Consider the following 14,516-nt stretch of genomic DNA (forward strand, 5'->3'; position numbering starts at 1 on the left):
CCTGGCATTCTTGCAGGACAGGCTCATACAGCAGTTGACCTGTGCTCTCACACTTCTCTTTGCAGCACTGGTGGTGTGCTGCTCTGCACTCTCATGGAACAGTGAGAAAATTGGGAGAGAAGCCATAGGCAGGCTTGTAAAATTCCATCCTGGGTTGTGTGCTGTGGGCATCTCTCCCCTCTGAGATACAGACTGTGCTTTTCAGAGATCCAGCAGGAGCAGTGATTTTGTTTGGCTATCACCGGTTTCCTGGGCATTGTCAATTTTGCACAGTGCTTGACTGGCAGAACCATCCTTTTAAGGCCTCTCATGGGTTATTTGAACGTCCAGTCCAGACCAGTTTCATCCTTGTGAACTTCTCCCTGGGGCAAAAACAATTGAAATGGTATTAATTCCTGTCTGCCCAGACACTTTTCTTTTCATAGGCAGTTCCAAGCAATTTCGTGTTGAATCAATGCTTGGATGGTCTGAACTGCAGTGTTGGGGCAGATCATTAGCTGGCAGAAGTGCTGGATCCTGGGATAGATGCCAAGGGACTGCTTCTTTCTTTCTCTGAAAAAATAAATCCCAACAGGAGTACATCCTATTTCAACCCATGCAGTTTTTGTTAGAAGAAGCCCAGCAGTTTACGGAGTGGTATGGAGTGGAAAAGGGATTCCTGCTTGCAAAACCAGATCCTCAAAAAGCATCTCCCGGGCATAGGGCTGTGTGGTTTGTGTGGCTCTCCCAGGCCAGTATCAAAGCAGGGACCGTCCTAGCATCTCAACCTTTAGGCTCAATGTGCCACTTGGCTGTATGTCTGGTACTTGCTTGGTGTTTGACTGTGTAGGTCCCCTGGGTATTTATGAGCAATTAAGCATGATTGTTTAAAACTGTGGGTTCACAGCCTGCTGTTTGCGAGCGACTCCTGCTCCCACCATCCTTGCAATTGAGCAAAGGACTTAAAATATGCAAGGAAAAAGGCATTGAGACACAGAATTGCCTTTCGCCTTCGTATTTGGCACATTTTCGAGATGATAAAAGCTTTCGTGCCACTGTGGGGGTTTTTGTTTTGTTTTGTTTTGTTCTAAGACAGCGGGGTGGGAAAAATTAGCACCCAAGCTGTAAAAGGTCACTGTGCTAGAGGGAAGGGGGGGGGGCTGACCTGGCAGCGCAAGACTTCACAATAAGTGAGTAAACAACATATGCTTTGCAAACTCAGGGCTGGAAATTTTTTGGGCTGCTTTTTGCAGTTCTCTTTTTTTGTTGCTGATTTGTTCTTAAAGGCAACTCACAGAACAGTCAGTGAAAACAAAAACTTGAATATCCTGCCCATCTGGTGATGCGGGTGGATATTTTCTGCTACACACAAAACATCCAATGCAGTGGGAGGAAGGGGATCCTCCTTTACCCTCAGCTTGAGTAGTGTCCTTGGTTCATAGATTGCAAAGAGTTGGTTTTTTTTGTTTTTTTTTTTTATAGCAGTTGTTGCAACACTCGTTTTTCTCCTGGCACAAGCAATGGCACCTCATGCGCTGTTTCTGCTGGAGCTGGGGCTTTCGTGGCCCACGTGCATGTATGATGAAAGTGAGGTGAGCCATAGGGCCTGGCTCCAACCCTTTGTCTAACCCAAGCAAGTCCTTAGTGAGCATATTCAAACTCCCTCCTCCTCCCATCCACTTGTAGGCTTGTCTGCCCAGAAAGCTTTCCTTGCAGATCTTGTACAAGGAGTCCCCTGGTCCCCTTCCCCAATATTTATGCCAAGTAGTGCATGCTCTAATTGGAGCTATGAACTGCACTAGCTCCTTTTAGTCAACACAGCTATGCCATTAAATGTTTGGGGATGGTTGGAGTGTTGTGGAGAGATGCAGGGCAACATTAGCACTGCAGCACCTAAGCAGGACAGCATTTGTTGATATAGGTGGTACCTTTCTTGGACAACAAGGAGGTTGCTGTTGGTACTTCTTATTTCATAACAGCACCAAATTGTATAGGAGAAGAATGGAAGCACAACAGATTAACTTGCTTTCCCATAAGTCTTGCTGAGTCAGCTGAGACCCCATGACCCTAGCAGGGGGCTCTGGCTGTATGATCCATACTTGTATTGCAAAATGGGCCAACATCATGCCATTCATCTGTGCAGTGGAATCACCTGTCATGGGGATGAAACCCTCTTTTACTGTGGGTAAAGAGAAACTACTGAATGTACAATTGTGAGGGATGCTGCTACCCAGCCATGCAGAGCTGTTTCAGCCTATGCTTCCCTAAGCTTGACTGCAATCTCTTGATGGAGGAGGCAGGATTAGGGACTGCCATGGGCTCCTTGTGATGGTTCCTAGGTTTCTCCGCCCCTAGCTGCAGTACCTGAGTCACAGCTTGGTATGCTGATTGCACTCCTCACCAATGGCAGCCAACGCAGGGTACTGGTAATACTGGGAGCACTGGGGCTCTGCTTCAGGGTGGTTGCTCTTCTCTGTTCCCTGGCTGTGGTGTTCCTAGAGCTGGCTCTCTTCCTGTGACAGCTGGAGTCAGCCCACCCCCATGAAGATATCAACTGCCTTCAGTCTTTGCGGTCTGTAGGTTTGTTACTGAGGTTGCAGAGACCTCTCCCAGCTTACAGAAAATAGCTCAGCTCCTCACCCAAGCATCCCTGAGATGGGTTGTGAGTGGGACAGCTACTGTGGGTTTCCTCGGTAGTCTTAGGCAGAGTGCATGACCAGCCCAGCCCTCAGGGGATCTGAGGTGTTCAAGCTACAGTGACCCTTCTTTTTTTTACCCAAGAAAGGATAGGACAGAATCTGAATGTGCCTGGCAGAGCACTGCATTAGTGACCTCCTTTTTTGTATGCTCCAGCAAAAGTAGCAAATTCTTTCCTTGTATGGTATGATTTCTCCCTCTAGATGCACTTTTTTACTAGCAGATCTTTGCATTTCCTGGAGTTTATGAAGCCTCCTGTGTACCCAATAGGTGTGTCTTCTGTTCTTTATCTATAGTGCAAGTGCATGTGAAGCCAACTCAAAATGAGTTCCTTGCAGATGTAGCAGGAGGAGTAGTGGGGAACCCAATGAAATACAGATGTGTGTAATACTGAGCTGCCAGATTGTTTTGGAAGCTGGTGAGATTGGCACCACCACCTCCTGTTTTCATCTGCATATTGCACAAGAGAGGGGAGAGGTGAATTACCTGACCATAGTTTGCTATTGAGCACAAAGTGGCATTCCCTGCCCCAAAGCATGGATTTCACCAGAGTTTTTTGCAGCATTCTTTATTTGTTGCGTTTTCTGCCCTTGATTGCTGTCCTGCTGAGACGTGTCACCTTGCCTTGTCCTGCATTTTTCCACGTTGCCCAAGGAGATGAAGAACAAGCCAGACTCATAGGGATTCCTTCTCTGAGAGATGACATCCTTCCTGCTCCTGCTCCTGACCTCCTGACCTTTAACCAGTTTCTAATCCCAGGAGGTCTCTACCTCATCCTGCAGAAGCTCAGTTTCTTGAAAAGCTTTTGGGCATTCTTCAAGAGCTTAAGAGCTCTTGAACAGCTGCATGCTGTTTGGAAATCCACATAAAGCCATGTTAATTGGATCTCTGTTATCTCTGTGCTTACTTTTTCTTGCAAGGGAAAAATCATGCCAGCTTGTTGCAAGGTATGAATGTGGTACTTGGCTTTGTGCATTCATTTTGACAAATAGACCAAGCCAGCCATTTTCTTTCTGAAGGATGGCATTTCCTCTGGGCAGTGGGTGAGCTGAGTTTCAGGGTGGAAGCAGACCTGCAGCTGGGATCTGAGCAGTGGGCATCTGGCCTGTAGCACTATATCTAGCCTGCAAACCCCAGCTCCTCTGGTTCCTTGGGGAAAAAAATAATGGAAATTGTTGAAATGTGTTTCAGTTTCCAAGCACTAAGTTACGTAACAAGGTTAGACATGTGGTTAAAAAAAAACAACAAAAAACTAAATATTTGAGAGTGGTAAGATATACAGCCAAAAGAAAAATGCATTAGATGCTAAAGTGTTTCTAAACCCATGCAACATAAATGGATGTCTTCAGCTCGCATAGGGCCAGTCCCTCACTGTTGCCTGAGGTGCAGGTGCAACAGGTGACTTCTCAGCCTTGTCCAGAAGCCCCAGTGGGTGGGGGACCTGCAGCAACACGAATTGAGTCCAGTGTTGAGACTGACGCTCCCAATTGAGCTCTGTCAAAGTCAGACAGTGGGGCGAGGATTTGTGCAGTAGCTTTTTTTTTCCTTAACAAAGTAGTTTGCTTACTTATGGAGAAGTTGTTAAATAGCACAGACAAAACACAGAGCTTTGCCAGAAGTGTCATTAAGATTTAGACCTTTGCATCCAAACACTCTGGGATTTTTCAGATCACTTGGTTTCACTTGCATAAAAATATAATCTAAGGGTTTTCTCTGCTTTAATGATCAATGTTTGGTGCCAGCAGCAGAGTGCCTCTGCTCTGGGGTGGTGTCAGTTGTTACCCCACTTGAACTTGCTGTGTGTAGCATGGGAAATGCTCCTGTGGCTGTGCAGGTCTGTGTGCGTCAGATCTGGCTAGCTTGTCCCTGTGCAGTTGTGGGGCTGCTTCTGTCCCCCTGGTGTCACGTAGTGGTTTGCTCTGCTGCCATGGGCAGCGCGGTCCAGACCTCCTATCAACTTTAGCAAAATGAGGGTTTCTATGTTTTAATCTAATACTGGCTCTCTTTGCAATTCAGCAAGGCATGGCTGGGAGACAAGAAGTCAGACAAGACATCCTGGAGGGCTGTTATCACCACTGGGAAACTCAGATGTTCAGCAGTTACAGGGACCTGGGGGGGCCCAATGATGTCCAGGAGGCTGCAGGCGACAGCATGGGTGCAACCAGCATTAGGAAGCCATGGTACACTTGGTGATGCTTAGGATGCAGTTTACTCTGTGTTGAAGACCTCTGAAGGGATCAGGAGAGCAAGTTTGTTCTCTTCTGTCCTCCCAGTTGGTGACTGGGATCTGCATAAAAGAGGATGGTGGACACGCTGAATGAATGGCTTTGTGAATGGTGTTGGACTCGGCTTTGGGTACTATGGCTTGGGATGCAGCCTTGAGACAGGGGAATGCTGACGGCAGACAGGAGCCGACTGACTAAAAGTCAGTGGGCTGGTTAGCAGGGCTTTAAACTACATATGATGGAGGAAGGGGGTGTATTGGGTGACAGAGAAGTGTCTGGGTTAGGGAGGGCTCCTCTGAGGCCAAATAGTTAAGCTGAAGTACCTCTGTACCAATGCATGCAGCATGGGAAATAAACTGGAGGAGTTGTGGCACAACTGGGAAAGTATGACCTAATTGCTATCACAGAAAGATGGTGGGATGAATTCCATGATTGGAATACCCTGATTGAGGACTACAGACTTTTCAGAAGGGATAGACAGAGTAGGAGGGGTGGTGGAGTTGCTCTCTATGTTAGGAAGTGGATAGATTAAGAGTCACTATCAGGTTGAGAGCTTGTGGGTAAAAATCAAGGATAGGTCCAGCAAAGGGCACCTAGTGGTTGGGGTCTGCTACAGGCCACCTGATCAGGAGGAAGTTGTTGACGAGACCTGCTTGCTTCAGCTGCAGGAGGTGTCGTGCTCACAGGCTCTTGTCCTGATGGGGGATTTCAACCACCAGGATACCTGCTGGGAGAGCAGCACAGCGGGTGGCAGACAATCCAGGAGATTCCTGGAGTCTGTCAAGGACAACTTCCTGGTCCAGATAATAGATGGACCAACCGAAGTGAAGCCTTACTGGAGTTGGTACTCACCAATGCAGAGAAGAATGTTAGAGAGGTTAAGATTGGAGGCAGCCTGGGCTGTAGTGACCATGCCTTGGTGGAGTTTGTGATCTTGAAGAATGCAAGTCTGGCAAAAAGCAGTTAGGACCCTGTGCTTTAGGAGAGCAAACTTCCAGCTGGGAAACTATCCTTAAGGGCATGGGCACAAAACAAAACTGGCAGCTCTTTAAGGACACCCTTATGAGAGCACAACAGCTCTCCATCCCCCAGAAGAAGAAGTCGAGCAGGGGAGGCGGGCAACTGTCGTGGCTGTACAAGGACCTGCAGCTCAAACTGAGAGAAAAGAGGGAAATGTACAGAAATGGAAGCAGGGTTGTGTGTCCTTGGAGGAATACAGGGCTGTTATCCGTGTGTGTAGAGATAGAATTAGGAAAGACAAGGCGCAGATGGAGCTGAACTTGGTGAGGGATGTGAAAGATAACAAGAAGGGGTTCTACAGGTACCTAGGCAGGAGGAGACAGGCCAAGGAGAGAGAGTGTTTCCCCCTCTGGTGAAAGGTTATGGGGAGCTGGCTTCCTCAGACATAGAAAAAGCTGAGGTACTCAGTGAGTGCTTTGCCTCAGTCTTCATAGGTGATCAGGCTTCCTGTATCTCCAGGACTGTGAGCCTCTAGGTGAGGGTGTGGGGAATGGTTTCTGTCCCACTGTAACAGTAGAACAAGGCCAAGTCCTCCTCATGAAATTGAACATGTATAAGTCAAAGGGGCCGGATGATATCCATCCCAGGGTTCTGAAGGAGATGGCTAATGTGGTTGTCAAGCTGCTCTCCATCATATTTGAAAAGCCATGGCTGTCTGGTGAAGTCCCTGGTGACTGGAAAAAGGGAAACTTTACTCCCATTTTTAAGAAAGAGAGAAAGGAAGACCTGGGGAACTACAAGCCTCACCTCTGTGCCTGGGAAAATCATGGAGCAGATCCTCCTAGAAGCTTTGTTAAGGCACATATGAGACAAAGAGATGATCTGAGACAGACAGCATGGCTTCACCAAGGGCAGATCTTGCCTAACCAATCTGGTGGCCTTCTATGATGGAGTGACAGCATCAGTGCACAGGGGAAGAGTGGTGGATGTCATCTACCTGGACTTCTGCAAAGCCTTTGACATGGACCCACACCACATCCTTCTCTCTAAATTGGAGAGGTGTGGATTTGAAGGATGGACTGTTTGATGGATTAGGAATTGGCTGGCTGGACGCAGCCAAAGGGCTGTGATCAATGGTTCTGTGTCAGGGTGGAGGCCAGCCACAAGCGGTGTTCCTCAGGGGTTGGTCTTGGGACTGGTGCTCTTCAACATCTTCATCAGTGACATAGATGATGGCATCGAGTGCATCCTCAGCAAGTTTGCAGATGGCACCAAGCTGGGTGGTGCAGTCAATTCACTCAAAGGAAGGGAAGGCTCTCCCAGCGGGTTGGCTGCTCAGACCCAGCACATCCCAACAGGGTCCACCTTCTGTAGCTTCTGGCCTCACCTTTTCCTATTTTGTCATTGATTTGTGATATCCAGGGGAGGACATTACGTGCTCTCAGGCACAGAGACTGCTGGATTTGCTGATTGATAGTCTGGCTTCCTTCTTTGGGAGTTAGGCTTCAAGCATTTGGCAAAAAGTCGTGTGGAATGCCTGTGCCAAACTCTACAATGCTATAGCTGAAAGGGGAGGAACTGTGGTCTGACATTGCTGAGCTCCCAAATGACTGCTCTGGGGGTTCATCTCACTCAAGTGTGATGCATTTCTTTCTCTTCATTAGTGGCAAGGAAACTCAGTTCTTGCACTTACAGTGAAGCCATGGCCCAGAGATGCAGCTGGCAGCTCAGCTCTGGAAAGTGGTGTTGGTATAGTGGGACAACAAGATGTGCCTGTGCTTACAGCTATTTTGGATATGTTTAATCTGAGTGTGTTTACAGCTGTCCTGGATATGTTTAAATCACTGATCACCAATGCAAAGGTTAATCTAAACACCTTCCACTTCACTAAGTTAAACAACCACTGCCTGACTCTTTAACTCATCTGTTGGCTGCATGGGAGCCAGGTGGTATTACTATGGGAGAAGTGGTTAACTGCTGCAGAGCTGCTGATGTTGAGAATGTCCTCTGTCTAAAGCACAGCAAGTGATGACTGAAGGTGCCCTCTGCAACGCTGGGCAGAGCACTGGGGAGCTCTGGTTAGAAATTCTTCCTGCAATTCTTCATATTTGGCCTTGTCTTTACAACCTTGAAGAACGTACCAACAACAATCTCTTGTCATCCTGCTGTTCTCTCCTTCTCTATGTTGTTGAAGATTGTGATGTCCATCTCAGATCCCTGTGGGTCTGCCCTATGAAATCTGTTGCTTACACTCTATTTGCTGTCTTTGCAATGAGCAATTACACCCGCAAAGGCCTTTTCCCTTATCCTGCTGCAACTTGGCACCCTTAGACCAGTTGGTGGGTGCAAGGTGCTGCAAGTATACTGCCATGGAGCTGACAGGCTGTGCTGATTCATGCTCTGCCCTTGGAAACTCATGTTAAAAATTGCATAGAATGAAGAGTTACTGTGCGTTGACATCTGCAGGGGTGTAAAATCCATAACCCACAAAAAAAGGTGGTAGGAATACAGGCACACACATGTTAAGAAGTAGGAGCTTGGTTTTATGCTGTCCCTTGCACAGCACAGCCACTTTGCACAGTGCTGGCTTCTTTACTGCAAACTGCCTTTGGATTTTCCACAAGTCTGTCTTTACAGTCAACACCAGTTTCACAAAAAAACCCACACTTGATATCTCAATAGCATGGACATGTCAGCCAGTGAGCTTCAGAAGTGGGGCACACATACTGAATAACTGAGATATCAATGATTTTTAGGAGAGTTAAATTAACATGCTCTATAGTGGCCTCTGCTCAGAAATACAGGTGATCCTAACATTTCTGTGTGCTCTCCTTTTCCTTCTAAAGTTGACTAGTGAGCATGCTGCAGCTGGGGCAGAAGCAGGCAGGAAAATGCGGTGGGATGTTGTCACACAGTGTGACCACTACAGCCTGTGGGTGAGGATGAGAGCTCTGGAAGCAGGTCTGGATTGAAAGGCATGCTGGGCATGAGGTGCAGCTCCAACGTGGTGGGTGCGGAATGGGCATTATCTGCCCACCAGGAGTGACGTACTGTGATAGCAGGACACTGTATGCCCCAAGAGCTGTTGGGATGCCAAAGTGTGTATCCTTCCCCTTGGATTCCTCTCTGGAGGTCAGAACTTGCAGGCAAGCAGACATTAGCACTTAGTGCAGAGGGAGACGTTAAAAAGTAGCCAGAGATTTCAGCCTTTTACAGAGCTTGTGATCAGACACAAAGAGTGAGGGAAGATTTCAAAGAGCAATTCCCCAAAATCACAGGCACAAACACTTTTGGGAAGAGCCGGTCATTTCTGAAATGCATGGCTCTGGCAAGCTCACAGTCATGTCAGATCTTGAAATGCCACATACCATAGGGACCTTGAAAGCTCACAGGCCTCACCAGTGGCATCACCCTGGCTGGCAAACTGGCCACAGTCAGAGCAGGATAATGGACAGCAGAATCAGCCCATAAAGAAGTCCTGCACTGGGCAGCTTTATGCCAAGTGAGACTCGAAATTTATCCTGAGACATCAAGACCCCAAGCATGCAAACTGAGCTGACCTGGGCTGGAAAATCCTTTTAGAGTATGCAAACACTAATGCTGTTTCTGGCTTATGACATTTGTGAAGTGCTACACACAGTTTTACAAGCAATAGCCTAATCTTCCCAGTGCCCCAAGAGTTTGACAAAAGCTTGTTAAAAATCCATTTCTTTATTAAAGCAAGCTTACAAATAACAAATGAAGCAGAGGGGAAAAAAAAAAAAAAGGTTTAAACAGAAGATTTGAATAAAAACTAGGAAGAAAAGGAAGAAATGATTCAGAAAAATGTGATGGTTCCTAAACACCAGCAACAGTTTTACATCAGCACAGCTCTGCAAGGCCAGTGCTTTGCAGGGAAGGCATGTTTTTCATCCTAGCAATAAGCAGGGGACTGAGTTACAGCAGTTGGGTTGGACCACTCCTTGAGCAGGGTAAGAGCCTGGGGAGGACTCCATGCCTCCACCCCATACTTGTCTCTGTACCAGTCCAGAGGGGAGAAACGGAGTCTTACTGCTGATCCTGGAAAAAAATAAATAAAAATCCTCAAATAGGAGCTAGTGTTAAATTTCTTCAGCTGAAAATAAAATACAGTAAGAAAGGTGAAGGTTTCTTGGAGGTGAAGGTTCCCCAACCAAGAACTGCCTGCCTACAGCCTGCAGGTGATGCTGCTCCCAGGCAGTGCAGGGAAGACGAGGACATCTTCTGAAGGAGGATGTACAAAAATAGGTTGTTGTTTCCAGTCCAGCCTTTTGTGCTGGTCCGCTTCATCCTCCCTATAAATCTGCGCACAAGTCCTTACCCTGCTAGGAGCAAATGGGGTGAGGGAACAAGCCAAGCGCAAGCAGAGCAGCTGCTTGGTGCTGTGTGTGTGTGCATGGAACAACTAGGGAGGAAGCTCGATGCAGTGCAGTAACAACACCTTAGTGCTCTAGAGAAATGGATGAGAAATCAGAGTAAGAACTTAGTGTGAGGTCTTAATAGTACTGAGGTGTTTGATACAGCAGTACAAATCATTTTTATCTGAAAGATGTATATAAAACACTTCTCTGATAGCTAGGTGGACATGCTTCTCCCTGACACAAGGCATGTAGCTCATGGCCAAGGTGCACACTGCAGTAAGATTACTGTCAACTTTCCTTTGCTATTCCTTATGAGCACTTGTCAGCTTGTCAGATGAGTAGACAAAGTATAAAATGACAGGGCTCAAAAACCATAGAAAACCACAGTTACAAGCATATGGTATTATCAAATTCTGTTCTTCAAATATTTGCTCTTTTTTGATCCTCACTACCTTAATGAACAGTTTATTGTTCTGGTGGCTGGGTATTGCTGGCAGGGTACTCTGTGGGCACTCTCATGCAGTTGGAAGATGTATGTGAGGAGTGGTGGTTCCAGGAGGGCCTCTCACCCCATAGCATTTTGGTTTCAGGTACTGGCTATTGCATTTTTGGATACTCTCTCCTTTGCTGTAACATTCTGTGGCTCCTGGGTTTTGCTTATGTCTTCACGTCAACAGCAGCTCAGATTTCACTTTGGGTGAGGAAACTATTTCCTGTGGTCAGCACAGCATCTGTGGTGGCTGTATTTGCAGGACAGCTCTGCTGTGGAGAGCAGGCAGGCTGCAAAGCTCTGCAACCACCTCTCCACTCTATCTGTCTAGTACTTTCTGAGGTTTGGGTCTATTTGACCCTTTTTAGAGAGTCCTGGTGCTGGTGCACGTGATGGACACGTGTCCCTCTGCTCGCCTGGTAGAAGCGTCTTCTGAATATATTTCCATCATATATTCTGCATTTCACTGAATTCACACCTAACATCTTTTCTCTAGAAATACTGGCATGCAGAACAGCCATTACTTTTCTACAGTGTTGAGGATAGTACTGGCCTTTGGGGCTAAGAAACAGCAAAATTTGTAAGAGTGAGGCCAAAGTAGATGTGGAGCTGCACCAATACTTTCTGTTGTGTCCTGTTGGGCTTGTTTTGAGATCTGCAAATGGTGACAGCAAAACAGAAGTCACAGCTCAGAAAGCTCACTTCCCCAGATGAAGATATGCTTCCCTTACAAGCCTGCTTTTGCAGGCAGACTGTGCAAGAACCCATTTTTGACATAATTATTTAAACCTTTTCCAATTCCATTCAGGTTGAACACATGAGCAATAATTTGCATAGCAAGCCATGAAATGCTCACTAGAAGCGCAGATAAAATTCGCTGCTGCCTGTGTGGAGGTACTTTGACAGAAAACACTTTGCCCTATGCGGCTGGATCCACTTATCTGCTTCTGAGGTGGTTTTGAAAACAAAGAGGTTCAGTCCTCCTGATGCTGCTGACTGTGCAGTCAGTCACAGGTCCAGGACTAAGGTAGGAGGGTATGAGCGGTTTGCAGCCTTTCTTTCCTTTTTTGATGTAGAATTGGTATTTCTGTGGCTCTCAACAAAAAAAGTGACCTCTCAACAAAAAAAGTACTGAAAAATAAAATTGAGGCTTTCAGAGGCATTATGGTATAAAAGGTAAAGGAAGCCATGATCTCCTACTGGCCTACAAATGCTTGGAAACTGAGAAAGGCTCAGCAGGTCTCTTGGCACTTCTGTTAACTGCAGGGGCCAGGCATCCGATGCAGAATAAGCAGGGTCTCTGTAGGATTATTGCAGTATTAAACTGTGAAGTCATTTTCCACCTGCTAAAAGCACCTTCCTGACTCCGAGGTGTGATTTGTTTCTCGCTTTCCTCTGAAGACTGCTTGCAGCCATTTCATTTGCAGCTGCCCCCGCACTTGGGCTCCCATTGGCTTCTTTGTCCGCTGCTTGGATGTGGTGCTCAGAGCCATGATCTAGCAGAGGGCTGTTAGGGCGGTACTGTCAGGTCGTGGTCGGACCCGATGATTTTTAAAGTCTTTTCTAACCTGAGCGATTCTATGATTCTAAGCTTCCTCCTGCCGCCCGTCTGGGATTTCTGCCGGGCAGCAGGGAAGGGAAATAGAACAGATGGTGGCTGCGCCAGCGGATCAGGCAGGCGGACGCTTACCTTAGCAAAGCGGCCAGGCACGCCACGCTCTGCCCTGCCCTGCCCAAGCTCCCACTGGAAGATGACTTCTCAGTTTCACGCGTCAGCCGGCCCAGGCCCGGCGCGGTGCCAACACACACAAGTCCTGCGGCAACACCAGGCCCGCACCCCCTTCGCGCCGCCTCCCGCAGCGCAGCGCAGCGCAGCGCAGCGCAGCGCAGCGCAGCCCCGCCAGCCCGGCCCCGCCCCGCCGCAGCGCCGCAGCGCCGCAGCGCGCCCCGCCCCTTCGCCTTCAGCCAATCTGCGCCGCTTTCCGCGCGTGGGGCTCGCGCCGCCGCCAGGCCGGGCGCGGTTTTGCACGTCGGCAAGGGCGGGCGCGCGCGCTCGGCCGCTCGTCCCGGTCGCGCGCAGGCACGTACAGATCCTGGTGGAGGCGGCGACGCAGCGGCAGCCGTGGCGGTGCTCGGCGGGGGCCGCGCACGGTGGAGCGGCTCTGAGAGAGGTGAGGCGGGACGGGGGGCGGCGGCGGGAGCGCTCCTCGGGACCCGTCCGGGTCCGAGCGCGGCGGCAGGTGCCGGGGCCGAGCGCGGCGGACCCTCACCTGTGGAGCGCGGCGTGGCGGGCACAGTGCGGTGCGGCCGGCGTGTGGGGGGGGTGCGGACGGCCCTGCCCGGCGAGGGGCCGCGGCGGTGGCGAAGCCATTTTGAGGGGGTGGCGGCGCGGCAGCAGCTCCGGCCCCGGAGCCCCCCGGTACGGCCGAGCTCGCAGCCCCCTCTCTCGGGCAGCCGGGGCTCGGCCGCCCGGCGTCGCTGTCCGCGGCCCCTTCGAAGCGGCGGAGCCTGCGGCGGCCGGCGCTGCTGGGCTCGTGGTCCGGAGGGGCGGCCGCGGCGTTGGGAGGGCAGGAGCCGTGCTGAGGGCCGGCTCAGCCTGCGCGCTGCCGGGAGCTTCCCCGCACTACGCGGCCGAGAACCGGGCTGCTCCGTGGAGGCGGGCGCGCCCGGCCGGCGCTTTTCCTCGGCCCTCGGAGCGGGCACGTCTGCTTGCGGGCGCCTCGCCCTTTCCATTTCCCGCAGGTTCTTTCAGGCGGAACCCGGCGGTGTTTCCGCGCTGCGCCGCCCGAACGCGATCCGCCTGCACCGCCGCGGCATGGGGCTCTGCAGTGGCGCTTGGGGCACTTTTATTCTTCGGAAATCCTTGTGGTGATCGATTACAACTTGCTGGTTCTGTAGCACAACCAAGAAGGTGGCCTTGTGTCTTGGTGCGTGTGTGGCTGTGGCAGCAGCCCTGGCTGCCTCTGCTCTGCCAGCTATCTGTCACCGAGGCTGCAGCGCCGCAGGAGCAGCAGAGGGGCAGCCCACAGGGAACTGGAGATGTTTACAATAATTCGTGATGGAACACCTTTTCAGAATAATTATTTGGGTTTATCTAGCACTCAATTGTAGTGATATCTATCTCTAAAAGTAGGCAAGCCTCCCGTGTAATGAGTCTTGTAATGTAAACAGTCGTGTCTTGAACGAGTGTTGTTACTTTTAGGATGTCTGTGATATTTCTTTGGGGTGTTTGCCAAATCTTCTGTCTGCTTCACTTTCTTCCTACAGTGAGTAATGTACTCTTGGCCAGTCGTGCACATACACTTGCAGTGATCAGAGGAAAAGCTTAGTAATGCCTGCAAATGAGGTGCCACAATGGCATGGAAGAATCCCCACCAGTCATCTTGCAGCCCATCTTCCCCATTGACTGCATACTACCATGTTCGCTGGAATTCAGCTTGGAGGCACTGCTCTCAGCTGAAGGGAGGTCTGCAGGCTGCTTGCTTGCCTATGATGCAGCTCCCTGCACTTGGTGTGGAGAACCGCCTTGAGCCAGCCCATGCTCAGGGTCCGTTGTCACAGTGCTCAGTTTCATCAGGCAGAACTCCTGACCTTCTGCAATGGTTTCCCACTACTGTGCATCTGCGCAGTCCTTGGATTTCAGGAATTAAGGAGAAGGGGGAAAAGGATTGTGCAAGGTGATTTCACGTTTTACCACATGGTTTATCAGAACATGACAGACAGGCCGTGACCCTGGCACATAACTGCTCTTTCCAAGTTTCTTTTTCAGTGTCTTTGCCAAAGCTT

The 14,516-nt window shown here is 49.5% G+C and overlaps 2 protein-coding genes across 7 annotated transcripts in view; one reads left to right on the forward strand and one right to left on the reverse strand.

Annotated features, from left to right (window-relative positions):
* Positions 1–9,553: 9,553 nt before the first annotated feature.
* LOC146543948 (uncharacterized) lies at positions 9,554–13,836 on the reverse strand. Of its 2 annotated transcripts, none has more exons than XR_014884274.1 (2): positions 12,421–12,720; positions 9,554–9,920 (listed from the first exon to the last, which is right to left on the reverse strand). XR_014884274.1 is itself a non-coding variant. In XM_085227645.1 (2 exons), the coding sequence occupies exons 1-2, from the start codon at positions 13,461–13,463 to the stop codon at positions 9,775–9,777; spliced, it is 609 nt and encodes a 202-aa protein (XP_085083771.1). In that variant the 5' UTR covers positions 13,464–13,836; the 3' UTR covers positions 9,554–9,774. The 2 variants fall into 2 exon arrangements, 1 of the variants encoding a protein (XP_085083771.1); XM_085227645.1 differs by lacking the exon at positions 12,421–12,720 and adding an exon at positions 13,001–13,836.
* Positions 12,759–14,516, forward strand: part of ADARB1 (adenosine deaminase RNA specific B1) — a 71,041-nt gene continuing 69,283 nt past the window's right edge. For 3 of the 5 annotated variants that reach the window (XM_085227642.1, XM_085227640.1, XM_085227641.1), the window contains exon 1: positions 12,759–12,901. The gene's annotated coding sequence lies outside the window, so the exon portion shown is untranslated. The remainder of the gene's footprint in view (positions 12,902–14,516) is intronic. The other 2 variants (XM_085227644.1, XM_085227639.1) reach the window with 2 other exon arrangements.

This window comes from Meleagris gallopavo, chromosome 7 (assembly GCF_905368555.1).
Source record: "Meleagris gallopavo chromosome 7, MGAL_WU_HG_1.1, whole genome shotgun sequence".
NCBI classification, from domain to species: Eukaryota; Metazoa; Chordata; class Aves; order Galliformes; family Phasianidae; genus Meleagris; species Meleagris gallopavo.